Here is an 18,372-nt window from a genome sequence, read left to right as displayed (position 1 = left end):
CAGAGACACACACATCCAGACAGAGCCAGAGAAATGGAGGCAGAGACTGACAGACAGATAGAGGCACAGCTAGAGACATAGAGACAGACAGACACACAGACAGGCTGAGACACAGACAGAAACAGAAACCCAAAGACAGACAGACACAGATAGATAGAGACACATAGACAGAGAGACATAGGAAGACAAAAACAGAGACAGAGAGGGAGGAAGAGAGGGAGTAAGAAAGGGAGAGAGGGGGGAAGGACAGACAGAGGAATGGAGAAAAGAAAGTAAGAATGGAGAAAGGGAGGAAGGCAGAGAGGGAGGGAGGGAGGGAAGAAGGAAGAAAAAAGAAAGGGATGAAGGAAGAGAAGGAGGGCAAAAGAGAGAAAGAGAAGGAAAGAAGGAAAAGGACAGGGAAAAAAGGAGAGGGAAAGATGAAGTGAAGAAGGGATGATAAAAGGGATAGCATATGGAAGAGAGGGAAGGAGGACAAGTGAGAGAGAAGAAGGAAGGAGAAGAGGGAGAGACAAAGAGTGGGAGAGAGGTATGAAGTATAAACAATGAGAGGGGAACAGAGGAATAGAGAGAGTAAAAGTGGATGGGAGCAAGAGAGGATGGGAGGAAACATTTACCAAGCTTTTACAAGGAATATACATGGCAAATATGAGCCTACTGGTTTGGCTTAGAAGACATTGGTATTCCACCTACTCTCTGCTACATGGAAAAGATAGAGAAACAAGGCAGTGCAACATCCTTTCTCATCTTATGTTTCTAAGTATCTCTATTACTTTTACATTTATATCAATGGTATCAGTATATTTTTGTTTATCTTTTAATATGGCCTTAAGATAAGGCTACTTGTTTGTTTTAACAAGCACATATGATAAAGAAATGAACCACCTGGTTTCAGGCGGGTAAGCTAACACACCAGGAAAAGCACCATAAAAAAGATAATCAATAGCTTTAAAACAACCCCCCCCCCCCCACATACACACAAAAATGAAGCTTCAAAAGCAGTACAATTCTATCCATCTTAAATCCAACACAATTGTCTAATCTAGCAATGCGAAAACATTATTACAAAGACATTACATGGTCTATGTAAGGATTTTACCTATAGACTTATGCCACCCGAAGCAAGATCCTCAGCTTTTCAAATACAACCAGAAATTACACTGAAACCTCTCCATCTACCACTTACCTTTTTGCAATGACTGAGTTTCTCTCTGACATCCTTGAGCTCAGCTGTTGCAGATACAAGGTCATCAAGAAGATGGTGTACAAGTGGAAGCCCATGAGGTGGAAGTGGTTCGCGGTATCCTAGGTCATCTAGGGTTATGCGGACTTCTTGTAAGACATCACTTCCACCAGCCATCTTTGCCAAGCCTTACACTCTGGGGGAAAGTAATGTCACTTTATCTATCTATCTATCTATTCTATTTCTTTTCTTTTTGCATAAAACTCAAAAATACATTAAAATTACATCTCACAATTACAAATAAATACTTACAACACACATATCTATCTGCATTCATATATATTCTATTCTATTCTATTCTCTCAGCCTTTCAAAATCCACTGTTGGACACAGGTCCTCCCTACGTGTGTGTGTGTTTGCACCTGTATGTGTATGAGTGTGTTTGCACATGTGTGTGTATGTGTTTCCATATGTGCATGTGTGTGTGCATATAAATATATAACTAAAAAATAATAAATTCATCCAGCCAACTACTGTAAGCCCACCACCTGAGATTAACCCTTTAATGACAAGCATACCTACAGGTATCATGACATAATGATGTAGAACGTGTATACACATTATGAGTCACCCTAGCAAGTGAGCGAGTGAGGAACCTGTACATAGCACACAACCTGCCAGAAAGGTTAAACTGCTGTGTCATGATTACGTCACAAATTTCTGACTCTGTCATGATAGGGTTAAAAACATTTTTAAGTGGATAGCAGAAACCACAAGAGAAATGAAGTGTATCATAATTTGTTAAGTCAATGGAATCCCACTTATACTGCATTCCCATCTACATAATGGGGATTTCAAACTTCAGAGCTTAATGCAAAAAATGTAGAAATAGCAAAACAGAGAATAACATGATTCAGTAATACCATGAAAGATACAATATCCTTTAAAATCTGTGGCAGAATGGTAACAGTCCAGAATAAAACTGCATCAAGTAATGCTACTGCTGCCCAGGCTGTAGAGTTTGGTCTACGCAAAATTATTTGATCAAATTCTGTCCGCGCAAATGCAGTTCTCGGTTAACTTTCCACACACGCTTAATTCTTTTTTAAATCATCTTCCATATATAAAATTTATTTGACCTTTCCGTGCACTTGTTTCATCATCCGTCCACAGATCCGTCCGCACAAATATAGACAAGATGATGTTTTCCAAGCATGAAAATATGTAATATTCCCCACACAAGAAATATACTCTATAGTCTGGACTGCTGCCTTACTCTGTATTATGAACATTAGTAACTCATAACTTTAAGTTGTTTCTTTAAAGAAATTAAATCATGTGCGAGGTCTGAAAGCCTGGTCTTACCTAAATATAGATGGTGGAAGTTTGTTGGTCTCTGCCAGAGCACAGATTCCACACTACAGCAGGAAACTATTATATCTAACTTATCATCTTTTGCTTGAGCAGACTGATAAACACAGCAAGGAGTATGACAAGACAGCATTGTTAATACATCTATATATTTGAGCAGACCTATTCTAGATAATTACCCATCTCAGAACCAATGAAACTCCCATGATTATAGACAAGTATAGGCAATATTAGTGCTTTACTCAAATAAAAAAAATGGCTCTAATGATAAACGCAGCATTAAATGCACTCCCAGTCAACCATCAAATAAAAAAGGAAATAACCAACTGTTAGTTAAATACTTATTCCTGAAAAGGAAACGTTGAAGCCGTTACTCTTTTAATTGACATCATAAAACCCTTTTCTACATCGTGGCATGACTGATTTCTTAGATCACACTCGTTATTTAACCTTTACAACATTTTACGTGAAACCTAGAACATTGAACTCACCTTGGAAGTGTACATTTGATTAACAAAAACAAAGTTGCCGCAGTTTAGTTTTCAAAAGTTTGTTTATTTGTATACATTTGCGGAAGTGTCATGAATCATGCTAAAATAACCGACATGTTCCCGCATTTTGTTTAATCATTTACTTACAAAAATAATCACGTATATATTATATTACATCTACAATGATTTAATAAAAACATATATGTTATAATAAAATTATCAATGTTTTATTCAAAGCATAAAAATACATATATTAAGATGAAAGAGATGGATTAGTTCTCGAGCGGTTTATTTAATTCCATGTCGTATCTATTTGGTATTTGCAGTAGGATACTGGTCCATTCAATACTCAATCGTGTGAATCAATATGAAGAATAGATAAACTGCATTTTTGATGGCCATCAGTGAAGCAAGGGAAACAAATCATACTGAAAATGAGAATTAGTAATTTAGCGCATTCTTCCCCAATGGATGTGTTTCTAATTTCTTTCTCCCTTTCTCTTTCTTTTGGTTTCTTTCTTTTATTTTTCATTTTCATTTTCATTCCTTTCCTTTTGCTTTTTTATATTCCTTTCTTTCTTTCTTTTTCTTTCTTTGCTTTTTTTCTCTTTTTTCTTTTCTTTCTTTTCTTTTTCTTTCTTTTTCTTTTTCTGTTTCTGTCTACTTTTATTTTTCTTCTCCTTCTTCTTTTTTCTTTGTTCTTTTTCTTTTTCTTTTTCCTTCCTTTTCTCTTTTCTTTTCTTTCTTTTATTCCTATCTCTTTCTTTCCTTTTCTTTTCTTTTTCCTTTCTCTTTCTTTCTTTTTTTTCTTCTTCTTCTTCTTGATATGTTGCTGACAGGCTGAATACAACAAACCCAAATCACTTCATAAAAAAATTAATCCATTGCCATCACCAATCTGTCAGCTATTGAACAATCATTCTAACCAAGTTGTCAGTTATCAAGTGCTCATCATTACCAACCAGCAAAGGAAATCTTCATATCGATAAAAAAAAAAATTAATCAATACTCTTACATACCACCATCATCACCATTGTGAACTGTTATCTTTCTGTTAAAATTCACTTATTATTCTATTATTATAGGATAATACGTTATTATATTATCATCATGTCATAAGCAATTTCTTCATTATCACTTATCATCTCATCCTTCACCATAGTTATCAGTTTGCTTTTTTCTTAAATCTTTTTACACAAGTAAGTAAAGTACATGCCCAGAATTTATTTTGACAAGTGAAAAATTAAACACAAATAATAAAAAGAACAGTGTTGTGTTAATAATAATAAAATAAAGTAAAAAATAAAATAAAAAAATAAAAAGGTTGTGGCTACTTGTTCATATGGTTAAAACTCGTGTCGATAATGAATTTCAAATTTCAACACCTTTGCATATGGGCCCATTGTGAAACAGCCGCAATAATAATGAGATACTATATAACTGTGGCTGTTTCATTTAATTTCTTTCCTGCATTAGTATGAAATGCTATATAACTGTGGCGGTTTCATTTAATTTCTTTTCTGTATTAGTATGAGATATTATATAACTGTGGCAGTTTCATTTAATTTCTTTTCTGTATTAGTATGTCTTGTTGAATATCAAGTGTAGCATTTTTCAGTGTCCTGTTCATGCAAAAATTACAGTACTTGATATCCAGGCTGCAACTCTCCCACTGTTCAATCGGAAGTGAAAAATGCTGCTACATGCAACAGTTTACTTGTATAATTATCAGTAGAAACTTAAGTAAATTGGGGAATCTCCCAACTTTATGTGGGGAATGAATATAAAAATTTTGTACAGTTGTGTGTTTGGTGCAATATCTTCATAATGTTAGGGTAATTAAATACTTTAGCCAAACCACTTATAAGTGCAAACCATCATTACTAGATGAACTAGTTTTATTACTGATCAACATTCACTAAACCAATACTATGTATTATGTATAGACCTGAACTAAGAAAAATTATTGCACACTTTGAATGGGAAAAGAAAAAAAGAATCATATTTTCATTATATTTATGTCAAAATAGTTACAATATTCACAAAAATACATTTGTAATATTGACTACAGATAATGCATCACATTACAAGGCACCAGATATCATATAAATACACAATAAAAATGCTCAGCAAAAATATGATTACAAGGTCTCCTGCTTGCATTACAAAGCAAAGTTGACAAACCTTAGCACTTGAGATATAAAGGCAATTCTATCTTGGTAAAGCAGCAGTATATCAACAAAAGTGATTTTCTCGATCTTAATGGTTGAAAACTTTCTTCTAAAATAATTCCTCTTAAAAATGCAAAGGCATTATTGCCTTTGCAACTTTATAACTATCTATCAATGATACTCACAGATTATAAACCACTCTTCCTTTGAATAACTTTGACACTGGCTTGATTCATAGAATAAGAGTACATTAAAAAATGGCGAGGAAAGAAGAAAACCCCAACAGAAGAGTGAGAAAGGGAAAAAAAAAAAAAAAGTGTGAGGAATGATACCACTTTCAAAATTCTCATACGCATAAACACATAATGTAGCATACTTCTTGTGCATCTATTGAGAATTATGAGATTACATGTTCATGCTGTATAGTATGGGTTTTCTAAATTACTTTCAGTTCATGAGTTTGTCATTAAGCACCTTATCCAATTCTACCTTTACATGAATGCTATTGAATATATAAGATATGGAGTATTACAAAATACTATCTTCCTAGTTTGTATTCAGTACTTTACTCATTTCCAAATAAATACCAACCTTTTCTAAAATGCTTCACAAAATCAGTACCTTCAATAATACTGATGTATGATGCACACATTTTGTAAGGAACTTGTCTATTTTCAAATAATTACTTTGTGCCAAGACTGATATGCTTCCTTCATCACAGAACAGCTCTACAGAAAAGCTAATTGGTATATAAAAATATAGTGTTCATTTCTGTGGTAAACCTCACAGACACAACAAAGATTTTTGCTTATCTATTCACGTCGTTCAACTTTTCATTTACTCCCTTTCTAATTTTATGTCACTTAAAATAGCGGAAAAAGTTATGGAGTCATGAGATATGAACTTTCAATGTGATGGAAAGATGAGAGATATTTCATCATTTAAACAAGTTTCTGCCGATCACCGTCAGTAAATGCTTTACTGAAGAAAAAAAATCACTCCTAAGGTTTTTACCTTAGATAGCAGTGCTAAATATCCACGCTTCATATGCCACATAATAAATAAATGCAGTGAAGAAAAAGAAAGAAAAAAATGCACAAATACTGCACACTAACAAAGAAGCAAAAAAAATTACCCAGTGAAACTAACCAAAATAAAGAGCACTTGTTTTGAAGTAGCTTTGACTGCCTTTAGTATTTCTAAGCTGCATCTTATTCTCTAACCCTTAAAATGGTCTGAGAAGCTGCAAGTTATGGGAAGTGATGGAAAATGGAAATATAATCATTTTGCTGATTTTCAAATAACCATGACTCTGGTAATGATTTTACACATCTTAAATTACATAATATTCACTAATCTCACTGTTTAGAACAAGTCTGTACATGTCCATCAATCACCTTTTACCTAACGTTAAAACTTATTAGTACATTATGAACCACCATACAAGAATCACTGACAATCATAATCTTACTGTTATTAATATTAATAATAACAGACATTAAAAAGAACAGAAATGAAATAATAGTAACAACAATATTGATAACCACGTTTGCCATAATAATTACATTAAAGGAACTCTCATTAGGACAGGCAATAAATAAATACTGGAAATAAATGCATACAAAATCATTTAAGATAACATATTGCTAAGATTATCAGTGACTCACAATAATAATTATCATTATGGTATAGAAAAAAATAACATATATTGCTACATACGTTTACCATGCTTACACAGGCAAAGCAATATCCTGTCTTCATACTGTCTTTTCCTTCTATATTCATGAAAGGCAGTTCTCTAGCTATCCATAAGGCATTCAGGATGGAAAACAGTCATTCTTGTTATTTTAGATTGGGAATGCACAGAGAATACAAACATTCATTGTATTCTTACAATGTAATATATATTTACAAATACAAAGCTGACTTTACATTTGACTTTCTATTTTTGGCACTTGTTAGAGCAAAGCTGGAAACTTTGGTTGCATTTTTGATGAAATGACAGGCTAATGAAGTACAGATTTAAAGACAGCCATCTCAAGATGTCCACTGAGATAACAAAGCACATGTTCAAGAAAGCAACAGTGATGAAGCATTTACATGATGCTACAGCAGTATTCTTACAGAAGACAACCTCAAAGCTCCTTGTTGATCAACCTGGCAAGAGATATTCCTCTGGCGTATACTGGCCTGTGTTGTCAACAACCCACAAGTCCCTCAGACACTGGCAATAAGTACAGAAATCCAAGAATATTCCTTTATTAAGGAAATTGGAGAGGTAGAGCATATAATACAATAAGATGAGTGGAGAAGTGAAGACATAAGACAAGGACAGAATTTAGTATTGTGAAGTCTTAAGGAGCGGACACAATGGATGTGAGTAAAACCCATCTCTGATTGCTTGTTATTTGAGCAAAATAAACAACACATCTCTTGCACCCAAAGAAGTATGAAATGACTAAATACCATTCCAGGGCTAAAAATGGCATGTGTTTTAGACAAAACATATCTAATGCCATATGTGCATGATACAAAGCACTTGTGTGAGAAGGTTGGAAGAGACAACATGAGCCATGCGATCCATGACAATAAACCATGACCTCATGCTAAAAGGCATGTAACAAAAGGCAACAAATCCATGCCCTGTTACTTGCACTGGTGTGCTTAGGTTATGAAGTTCATTCCAATAATGAATTCACAGCCTTGGGACTACTAACACTGACTCATTATGTACTTACATTTAAAATAAGTTCAAGTTGGAAGGCAAAGGAATGAACATGTTTTCAATTTGGGATATTTTCAGATGACCCAGAGTGGAATGTTATAAAAATACACATCAACATAAATATATGTGTAATAATGTAGGTATGTATACGCGCATGTACATGTGTGCTTGTAAAATATATACATAAAAATCAAACAAAAAACATGTCAGTACATATGCACTATTCACCATTCCTAAAATTTCCTTACACCAAAACCTGAAGTAAATGACAGTATAGCAGGACCAAAATGTGCATGGGGTAGCGGGAATGTCCTTCCCTGGAAATTTTTGGCGAAGATTCAAGGCCACAGAAATGGTCTCCACAGACCACGACAAGGCAGATGTTTTCACACTATCACCGAGAAAGGTCCGAGGCTTCACTGGATGGACTCACACTGTCTCTTTTTTCCATTGGTCGTGGACTTCTCTTCTTCAGGAGATGCTGACCAAACTGCAACCATGTCAAAGAGATGCTTAATATTAGATGACAGAAGGCAAAGTAAAACACTGAAACTATCAAACATTGCCATTAAAATACAAAAACACATATGATCAAATTTAAAAAACAACAATAACTTCATCTAAGAATAACTCAGCTACATCAATCAAGTCTCTATAAACTAACATGAATACTATAATCAAAAAACATATATTTACAAGTAAGAAATAACTGAATAAGTAATCATAAGTATACTGAAGACTACTATTATTTTTATGACTGGGAGACAAGGGGACTGAACAGTCATACAACTGTATATAGCACTATGGGAAACTATTGTGGCAAAAGGGGTATAAATGAGTTCATTATTCAAACAAAATGGGTTAGATTTCAATGGCAGTATAAGGTAATATGGAAGTGTAAAGTTTACAAAGAGGGGTGTAAATGGGGTAGGATAGGGAATGGTAGAAGGATTAAGGGTTAAGGAAAAAGACTGATTAGATCAAATGCAGGGTAACTATTCGGACTTCTGAAAGTAAAAGCAAGGATACAGGCTACAGTAAAACAGAATAATAGGTTATGTGGGACTGGAAGAGTAACATTGCATGCAGAACATAGTTCTAAGAAATTGGAAAAATATAATAAAAAATACACTTACAATAGGTAAGTTATTCTGCTCTTCTTTTGGTAAAGGTTTGGGGGTTCTGGGGGTTGACTTCTTCAATACAGGTAACAAATTATGTACAGGTGATTCTGGTGTAGGTGAGTTTTCCTCTTTAGGAAATCTAGGCGTTGGCTTCTTCAAGATTGGTAATAAATTACGTACAGGTTTATCTGATTTTGCTAGATTTGAATTTTGCTTAGGTAGAATAATTCTGCGAGAAGTTTTCGGTGTTGATTCTGGAGACGAATCAAAATCATTTCTCTCATCTGCTTCCTTTTCTGGTGAATCAACATGCATCTTCGCAAAGCGTTTCTTCAAGGCTGCTGCAATAATAGCTGCGGGGTCACCTCCAACTGGGGACTTCGCTCTGTCTCGTATTGGTGTTCCACCAGGTGATCTGCAATAAAATGGAAAATTGAAAGCTCCAAGATTATCCAAGGAACAGGAACTTCTATCGTAAGTCACAAGAGAGCAACACTAAATGTAAATATCTCATTTTTCACAACCCTCTCCAATACTAACAATGAAAATAAAAAATATATACAAGATGTCTATTTGATCAGTCTCCCTATGACAATATCTAAACAAGGAAGTATTTATATAATCATATCCATCTCTTTGCTCACCTAGCCACACGTTTTAATTTAACTTTGTTCAGGCCTTTAAGAACATCTGCCATGGATACTGCCCCTGAGTTGCTGCTCTGATTAACAGGAATATCCACAGGTTCTGTGTGTTTGTTGATGCTGCCTTTGTTCTGTGCAATAAGTTCTGCGAAGGATAGCTTGCGCAAAGGAGCATCTTGAGAATTCGAACTCTGGCTGGCTGGTGGAGGCGGTGGTGGAGGGGGAGGTGGTCCTAATGGATGAAGTGGAGGTGGCGGGGGTGGTGGAGGAGGAGGTGGAGGAGGAGGTGCTAAAGAACTGACAGGAGACCCTGATCGGTCGCCTGGAATAGGAGTTGAGGGTGGAGTCAGCGGCCTCTGGCTCTGACTTAGGATACTGGATATCTGTACACGTAGTTTTGCCAGCTCATCCTCCAGGGCTGATATTTTAGCTATGGCTGCTGGATCCGTAAATGGTGATGCTGCATGTATGGTGGAATGTTGAAAAGAGGAATGGTGCATCTGAGCATTGGGAGCTGCATCGGACGGGTACTGATTCCTGCATAATCCCAGGTCGGAAGTGATGCTGAAGGGTGTTGAAGAGCGTGGTGATGATTCCCCATTGAGGTGCTCTCTTTCTGCTTGCTCAAAGGCAAATAGGTCTGGAGCTGTCTCACATCTTGATATTATTGGCCTGAGGATATAGAGTGATTTTGTTAAAAATAAAATATTTCACAAATAAATTCATCAGTAATATCTACTGTTAATTCACAATGCCAGAATGGCATGACATACATGCCATGTCTCCTGTTATTTTTTTTTTTTCGCAAATGGCTCTACAAGAGCTTAGTCACCAAGGAGTTAATTACTAGTCAAACCTATCTCACATGTTTCTCCTTTCCCTTGATTTTCAGATCTATCTATTTATCTATCTATCTATCTGTATATATATTTTAGTGCTAACAGTATTTTCAATTATGTATTAATAATAATAACAGTATTGATATAAACATCATTAGATAAAAACAATTTTTCAAAAAATTCACAGAATGGGGAAATCAAGTTAGGATGACTCTTTGTGGACTCAGCTGTGTGCTGAAAAAACACCACCCACCCACACCCACCCACCTACACCTCCACCTACATAAATAACTTACATGTATCATAATTAATCAATCTTTATTCTACATTTGTCTTACCATGTTGAAGACTTGAGCATGTAATCCAAACCAAATGTTTAGCTTTCAGAGAGGGAGGGGAGGGAGAGGGGGAGAGAGAGAGATAGAGAGAGAAAGAGATAGAGAGAGAGAAAAAGAGAGAAAAAAAAAGAGAAAAAAAGAGAGAGAGAAAAAGAGAAAGAGAGAGAGAAAAAAAGAGAAAGAGAGAGACAGAAAGAGAATATCTCAAGATTAAGGTTCATTATAATGTTATTGATCAATTTTATTGTCCAATCTCAAAGAGTAATACATCAAATTTCCTCAATTCTAAGAAGACCCAAAATCTACCAGCCACATTAGAAAAATGCCCAAGTGTATCATCAGTAAGTATATTCAAACATACATATCTACACTGTACCATTAGTTTATCTTATAATCTAATGTTACTACTGACGCAACACTGGCTGGGGTAACTGCATCTTAATTCTTAGGCACAAACCCTCAAATAAAAAGACCTCAGACTCTTTATGTACACCGTGCCATCTCCACTCACCTAAATCTAGAGCGTTCGGTGTCTGCCAGCCATTTTGGATCGATTGTGCCCTGGGTATGGCCTGAGTACAAGGAGTCACAGGATTGGCTCAAACTTCGCAGGGCAACGAACCTGAGAAGACAAACATCCTTAATTTACTTGTCCAGAAGTGTGTGTGTGTGTGTGTGTGTGTGTGTGTGTGTGTGTGTGTGTGTGTGTGTGTGTGTGTGTGTGTGTGTGTGTGTGTGTGTGTGTGTGTGTGTGTGTGTGTGTGTGTATTTGTGTGTGTGTATTTGTGTGTGTGTGTGTGCATGCGTGTGTGTGTGTGTGCATGCGTGTGTGTGTGTGTGCATGCGCGCGTGTGTGTGTGCATGCGCGCGTGTGTGTGTGCATGCGCGCGTGTGTGTGTGCATGCGCGCGTGTGTGTGTGCATGCGCGTGTGTGTGTGTGCATGTGTGTGTGTGTGTGTGCATGCGTGTGTGTGTGTGTGTGTGCGTGTGTGTGTTTTTGTATATTACTTGCTTGCTCAGTGCAAGTTCGAGCAAGAACCACACTACTAGCTCATGCTTGAACCAACCTGGATGACCATTCATCTTTTAACTTTAGGCTTAAATAACTTACAGCAGAAAGTATCCCTTACCTTAGATACGGTCTCTCCACTGGCTTCAGTGGTAGAACCGAGCCCACAATACGCACAAAGGATTTTCTACGAGCCCTTGTTGATGATGTTCGCACCTCCTCCCTCAGTCTCAGCAGTAGTGGACCAAGGCCCACTGCCTGCAAAATCACCCAGGCACTTTCTCCAAAATCTTGCACCAGCTCCTCCACCAGCCCCAACAACATTGCTGGCATGCCACTCATCCTGTAAACCAAGACAGATTGTTAAAAAGGAGAAGAAATAAAACATTTTCAGCATACCAAGAAACATAGACAACATATAAATATAATGGAATTATCCTATGACTGGGGAGTTATAAGACAAGTCAGCTATAAAAAGTTTCAAGTAAAAATTTCTATTTAATAATTTCTTGTGTTTGGGCAATTCTGGACACTGAAAACCTTCAGAGAAGAATAAAGAAAGAGATTAAGAGAAAAATATCTGTATACCTTGGCTTTATATAAAGAAAGCATAGGTATACATTTAATGATGAAACATACAATGGACTAAATTACTATTATCAGGAAATCAAAAATGCTGGTGCATGATATAAAAAATAGTCATTAAAATGAATAAACAAACAAATAAATAAATGTGATTAGACAAGTCTGCCTAATCACATAAGTAATGTCCTCAGCAAACATTTGTAAATCATTAAATTCAGTGAGGGGTTTCAGAATGTAGCCCTTGCAAATGTTCCAAGTTTCAATTAATGGAAAGGACAGAATAATATAAGAATATTAAGATCACGTCAAGGCTTTGGCAATTGTTAGGACTGTTTTTCCCTTTGTACACAAGTACTAAAAGTACATAATACTTATATGGAATCATACATATTCTCATACAGTGTTAGCATGCTAAGTGTTCAATAAATTTTCTAGTAAACCGATATTTAGTATGCATTATATATGTAACGGTAAATCTCTCGTCAAAACTAACAATACAAGTGAAGTCTAATGTCTCTCAAAAGAACAATTTTCTTTTTATTAATTAAAAAATCACAACAAAGGACAGCAAGAAGAAAAAACAACTAATAATAATATATCAAATCCACACATAGTCACTATGAAGGAGGAAATTCACTTAATAAGATGCAGAAACAGTAATAGAGAAAAAGAAAGAAAAAAAATCTTCCAATAGGTCCAATAGCAGGGGAGAGCTAGAAAGACATCTGGATTTGGAGTATTCAAAAAATACTAGTAAATAATAGCAAAGAATAAATAAACTATCAAATTGGACTTGAAAATCAACAAAATCAATAGACAACTGTTATAGAACCTCAAGGATGAAATCTCAGTGTAAAAATGCATAATGGTTTTCAGAAACATTAGGCAAACATAATGTCATTTCAGGACACACAATTACCACACCTTCAACCAAAGGCATAATTGGGTTAATCGTTACCGTATGGATGCACCAAGGTAGGGCAAATTGAAAATTGTATTCTGTTATAGGACTAAAAGTTGCTGTATTTGGTACAAGAAATAATCAGCAGGCATGAATAATGGAAAAAAGAAAAAAAAAAAATTGCAGAAAATGCCTCCCAGAGCCTAAAACCATTCGGTGCTCCTAAGTTTCAGATCTATTTTGCTGTTCATTAGAGCCCCCTATCGACTCTCCCCTTGGGCAGTTGGGTTTGCTCAGTCAGGGCAAGTTAGCTTGTTAAATAAATTGGTGACATATAGAGTCAGATACTTAGTCTCTGGCAAGTGCATCTATACTGTAAAGAATTGCCATTAACTGAAAGAGTAAATATTTAGAAGACACCTGTGAATCCATCAGTAGCCTTGTACCCATTGATGCTCCAGTATGGCAAGAAATAACTAGTAGACTTCCATGGCAATTCATTGATAAATTGATAACCAGTCAAAGCACTAATTTGCCAGATAATTAATGCGTTGTGAGAGTCAATGCAGGAGTGTAAACTCAGCGGCCACAGAAATCACTAAGACTGTTAGTCTCCCATTGTGGATTATTTGTTTCAAGTGGATTTGCATATCTACTCATTATCTTCTAAATACATAATACTGAATCTTTTGCACCAAATGCAAGTACGCCATATTTACTCTTAACTATAGCATGTTCTCTTGTGTTCCTCCTTTACATTTTTTTATTCATATGCTACATTTTATCACATATCACACTAAGGTGCAACAATATCTTCAAATATGATTAAAAATATGCCCTGAAAGAGAAACAGATGATGGACCTCTAAATACAATGGTAGTAGAAAGTGTTCTTAAGATACCAGAACACACATCTTGTATAATGCAGTAGGTATACAGTATGAAGATGAGAGAAATCATCACCAATAGGCTAATTTGTAGCGTCTTTTAATCCCAGGCTTTGAGATGATATCACTAACACAGGACCAATTTCATACTTCGGCCACAGAAACAATTGAACAAGGAAATCTGTCACTTCACGCACATGTTAAAAATGATAATGTGATTATTAAGGATACCTATGAACAATCAATCACAACAATATTGATAAATTCCTTCCTCTACTACACTAGACCCCATAAGGTTAAATCTTTTTGGTATGTACAGACTAAGTTAGGGCAAACTGATTATGATATTTTTGTAGAAGACAAAAGGTTGCAGTCGTCAGTGCAAAAAATAAGTTGCACAAAAATGGTAACACCACAAATAAAGTAAGTCTACTCAGTGCTACCTAGTTTCAGCTCTATCTTGCCAGGCATACCAAGGTGAAGACAATGCTTAACCCCCCAACAACCTCTAAAGCCCAAAGGACATGCCCAGTCACAGCAACTTTGATTGATTAATAAATCTTTTGATGTGGAGTTGGGGGACAGTTTCTGGCAAGTGCATCCATACTGTAAAGAATTATACCCACAAACTCAGCCCCAATAATAGGGTAGGGCATGAAGGTTGCCAGGGAAATTGTGGGGTAAAATATGATTGAAATATATATTTTCATGCTGGGGCTGCAACCCCTCCTGGACGGGCTGCTCCTCAACCCATGCCCTCATCAAAGAATCCTTCACATATCTGGCAGCATCGAGCATATAAACTGTTGTAGGGAGTCAAGACATACACTAAACTTAAAATATAGGGAGCTTGCACTTTAGGGTGTGGATTACAGAGGGTACAGTTCCCTACAGTATATAATAAAGGGTGGACAACTCATTTTCCTTCATATCACCCTAAATGTCACTTGTAGGCTCCATCTTCCCATGCATATGTGGTGGATTCTTTGTCTTCCTGAGCAAGAGTTGGAGAGCGGCAGCTCCCATATACATGTAGCCCCTTGTATTAGATATTATTGTGATCCTTATCTTGTATATATACTGCACAATACAATCATTATATTTCACCCCAAAAATCACCCTGGTAACCTTCAAGTCCTCCCCTATTATTGGGGCGCAGTTTGGGGTATGGGGGATTTCCACGGCAATGTTTCTAAATCAATGAAAATTAAAGTGTCCTCACACTGATATTATACAGATAATATGCGAGAGAAAAAACACAAATTTACCACACTAACATCACCAATACAGATCCTCCACACACAATGTAAACTTTTACCTTTTACACAACTACAACACTCCAATACTACCATTCGTTATACCTCCACAAAATATAACCCCAAACACTAAACAAACATCATAAAAGCACTGGACATATGTTCAGTTTTATCCACTCCACGAAACACGAGGTCAATTGCCCATAAAAACTGGAAATGCTCGATATTTTGGACAAATCGTATTGTTCCTAAGATTTTATCTCCTCGTCTGCCTCCTCCATTAAATCATTCCACATTTCACGACGACACAGCATAGTAACTAACTGATTTCCATACTCCATGCTTTATCGGATTTTCCATTCCATTTACGTATAATAAAATAAAAACAAAACTCTATAATTCCTTCTCTTCGCCTTTTACAGCCTTGACCTGACCATCAGCTCGGAAATCGCCCTTTTACCAACGCCATTTCCCACTAAATACTCTCATTTTCTTCCCTCGTGGACTCTACATCAATTAAATGAACTCGTCATGATATGTAAGAACACCCAAGACCCTTAATTTAGAGGAAAATAACAAAGATCCTTACTTATTTTCTTCCCTGGTTTCATCTTTCCCGTCTTCAGTGACATCACTAACTCAACCTCCTGACGATCTTATATGAGGGTCACGTAACGGCGAATCTTCTCCGATATTCTTTTAAATTTCGTACTTAAAACCGATTATTTTATTAGGACATCTTAATCACCACAATCGACATCGATATATGAGACAAATAATTCGAAAAGAGGAAGGTTTAATGTATGGTTATAACGTCGTTAGCGAATTTTCCAATCCAACGAGTTCTTAGTTCAGACTTGCGTTTCAGATTCGATTTTTTTTTTCACTTTCATGCGTTATAATCAACAGCTGCGGTTAACCCTTTCGCTGAATGCATAATAAATATAGACACATGATAAAGGATAGAGGAATCTTTGATCATAATCCTTTCAATGAATAGTTTTGAATTAGTTATCAAATGGGAGATAAAAAGGGAGTGGAAAGTTTTAGTCTTAATATGCGGTTCGTGTAACTGGTTCGTACTAAAGAGGTTCTCGGACAGAAGGTCCATTTCTGAGAATTGCAAAATTTCATGACATAAACTTACAAAAGCAAGTTGTTCACTTGTATTGCGTAAGGAAGGTCCCCAGATAATGACTGTGTACGTTAGAAGTTTTGTTATTATAACTTATAACATTTGTATCATTACTGCTTTTATTGATGTTTGTAAATTCTTCACTCATCTTCATCCAGATTTTTAAGGTAATGGAGAAGATACTCAAAGAAGATGCCCCGTGTATCCTTTAATAAAGTAAAGATCATGTGATGAAAAGTGTTTTCTTATGCACAACAGGACCTGTGTACTAAATGAATGGTGGGTCTGCTTGCTTCATTTCTCTCCCCTGGCTTCTCACTCTGTCCGCTTCCCTATCCCTGTCTGTCTGCCTCCCGTTATATATATTGATTTTCCGTCCTCACAATTCACCTCTCTTTTGTAACTTATTTCTGAATCCTTTCTCTATGTCTGTCTGTCTGTGTATCTCTCTCTCTCTCTCTCTCTCTCTCTCTCTCTCTCTCTCTCTCTCTCTCTCTCTCTCTCTCTCTCTCTCTCTCTCCCTCTCTCTCTCTCTCTCTCTCTCTCTCTCTCTCTCTACATCTTATCTCTACGCGATTACTACTACTGCACATATAACGGCATGATAAGACAACGTGATATAACAGATAAAAAAATACATTTCAAAATGCGTGTGAGGAAAAGCAGATAAAAGGGTACGACCAGACACCCACAAATCAAACGTACGTAGTGGTAGGAACTGTTTATGTGACTGGGTGTTCAGGCCTATGTTGGAGGGAGGTGGATGTGCCTTCCTTTTCACATCCCCTCCCTTCCCTCCCTCCTCCTCCCCCTACCACCCCACCTCTTTGTAAAAACCTCATCCTCATGACCCACCACACCCCACCACCATCCTTTTTAGTCCCCCCTCCCCCTCCTCCTCCTCCTCCTTCTCTCTCGACAACACTCCCTCCACCGTTTTCGGTTGAGTCATGTTGGAGCAGCCGTTGTCAGCGCTGAAAAATTGTGGTTCTCATGTTATCTTTGAATGTAGTGTGACTGTTGGATCTCTCTCTCTGTCTCTGTCTCTGTCTCTGTCTCTCTCTCTCTCTCTCTCTCTCTCTCTCTCTCTCTCTCTCTCTCTCTCTCTCTCTCTCTCTCTCTCTTTCTTTCTTTCTTTCTTTCTTTCTTTCTTTCTTTCTTTCTTTCTCTCTCTCTCTCTCTCTCTCTCTCTCTCTCTCTCTCTCTCTCTCTCAGTGTTTGTGTGTGTGTGTGTGTGTGTGTGTGTGTGTGTGTGTGTGTGTGTGTGTGTGTTTGTGTGTGCTCTCTTTCTTTCTTTCTTTCTTTCTTTCTTTCTTTCTTTCTCTCTCTCTCTCTCTCTCTCTCTCTCTCTCTCTCTCTCTCTCTCTCTCTCTCTCTCTCTCTCTCTCTCAGTGTTTGTGTGTGTGTGTGTGTGTGTGTGTGTGTGTGTGTGTGTGCGTGTGTGTGTGTGTGTGCGCGTTGGTTGGAATGACAACTAATAATGATGATAACAAGAACATCAATAATAATAATGATGACGATAAAAACAACAATCACAACAAAAATAATAGTTACAAAGATATTAACAGCAACTATGATAATAATGATAATACCAATGGTGTTAATAATAATACTAATGATAACACTACTACTAATAAGACGATACTGATAATAAAATTATAGTAATAATAACAACAATAATGATAATGACAATGATGATAGCAATAATAATATC

At 36.5% G+C, this 18,372-nt stretch overlaps 1 protein-coding gene across 2 annotated transcripts in view; it reads right to left on the bottom strand.

The window, feature by feature from the left end:
• Positions 1-5,044: 5,044 nt before the first annotated feature.
• Positions 5,045-18,372, bottom strand: part of LOC113817371 (mitochondrial fission regulator 2) — a 25,646-nt gene continuing 12,318 nt past the window's right edge. Inside the window, exons 1-6 of one of the 2 annotated variants that reach the window (XM_027369403.2) lie at positions 16,113-16,265; positions 12,017-12,238; positions 11,398-11,508; positions 9,710-10,381; positions 9,078-9,480; positions 5,045-8,431 (exon numbers count right to left, since the gene is read on the bottom strand). In XM_027369403.2, the coding sequence (XP_027225204.2) occupies positions 8,336-8,431; positions 9,078-9,480; positions 9,710-10,381; positions 11,398-11,508; positions 12,017-12,237 (1,503 nt within the window). In that variant the 5' untranslated portion in view covers position 12,238; positions 16,113-16,265 and the 3' untranslated portion in view covers positions 5,045-8,335. Of the gene's footprint in view, positions 8,432-9,077; positions 9,481-9,709; positions 10,382-11,397; positions 11,509-12,016; positions 12,239-16,112; positions 16,266-18,372 lie in introns of those variants that run through there. The other variant, XM_070116812.1, reaches the window with a different exon arrangement.

The sequence above is a fragment of the Penaeus vannamei genome, chromosome 3, assembly GCF_042767895.1.
Source record: "Penaeus vannamei isolate JL-2024 chromosome 3, ASM4276789v1, whole genome shotgun sequence".
NCBI lineage: Eukaryota > Metazoa > Arthropoda > Malacostraca > Decapoda > Penaeidae > Penaeus > Penaeus vannamei.
Note: the sequence above shows the minus strand (reverse complement) of the source record. Positions and strands in the feature narration are given on the sequence as shown.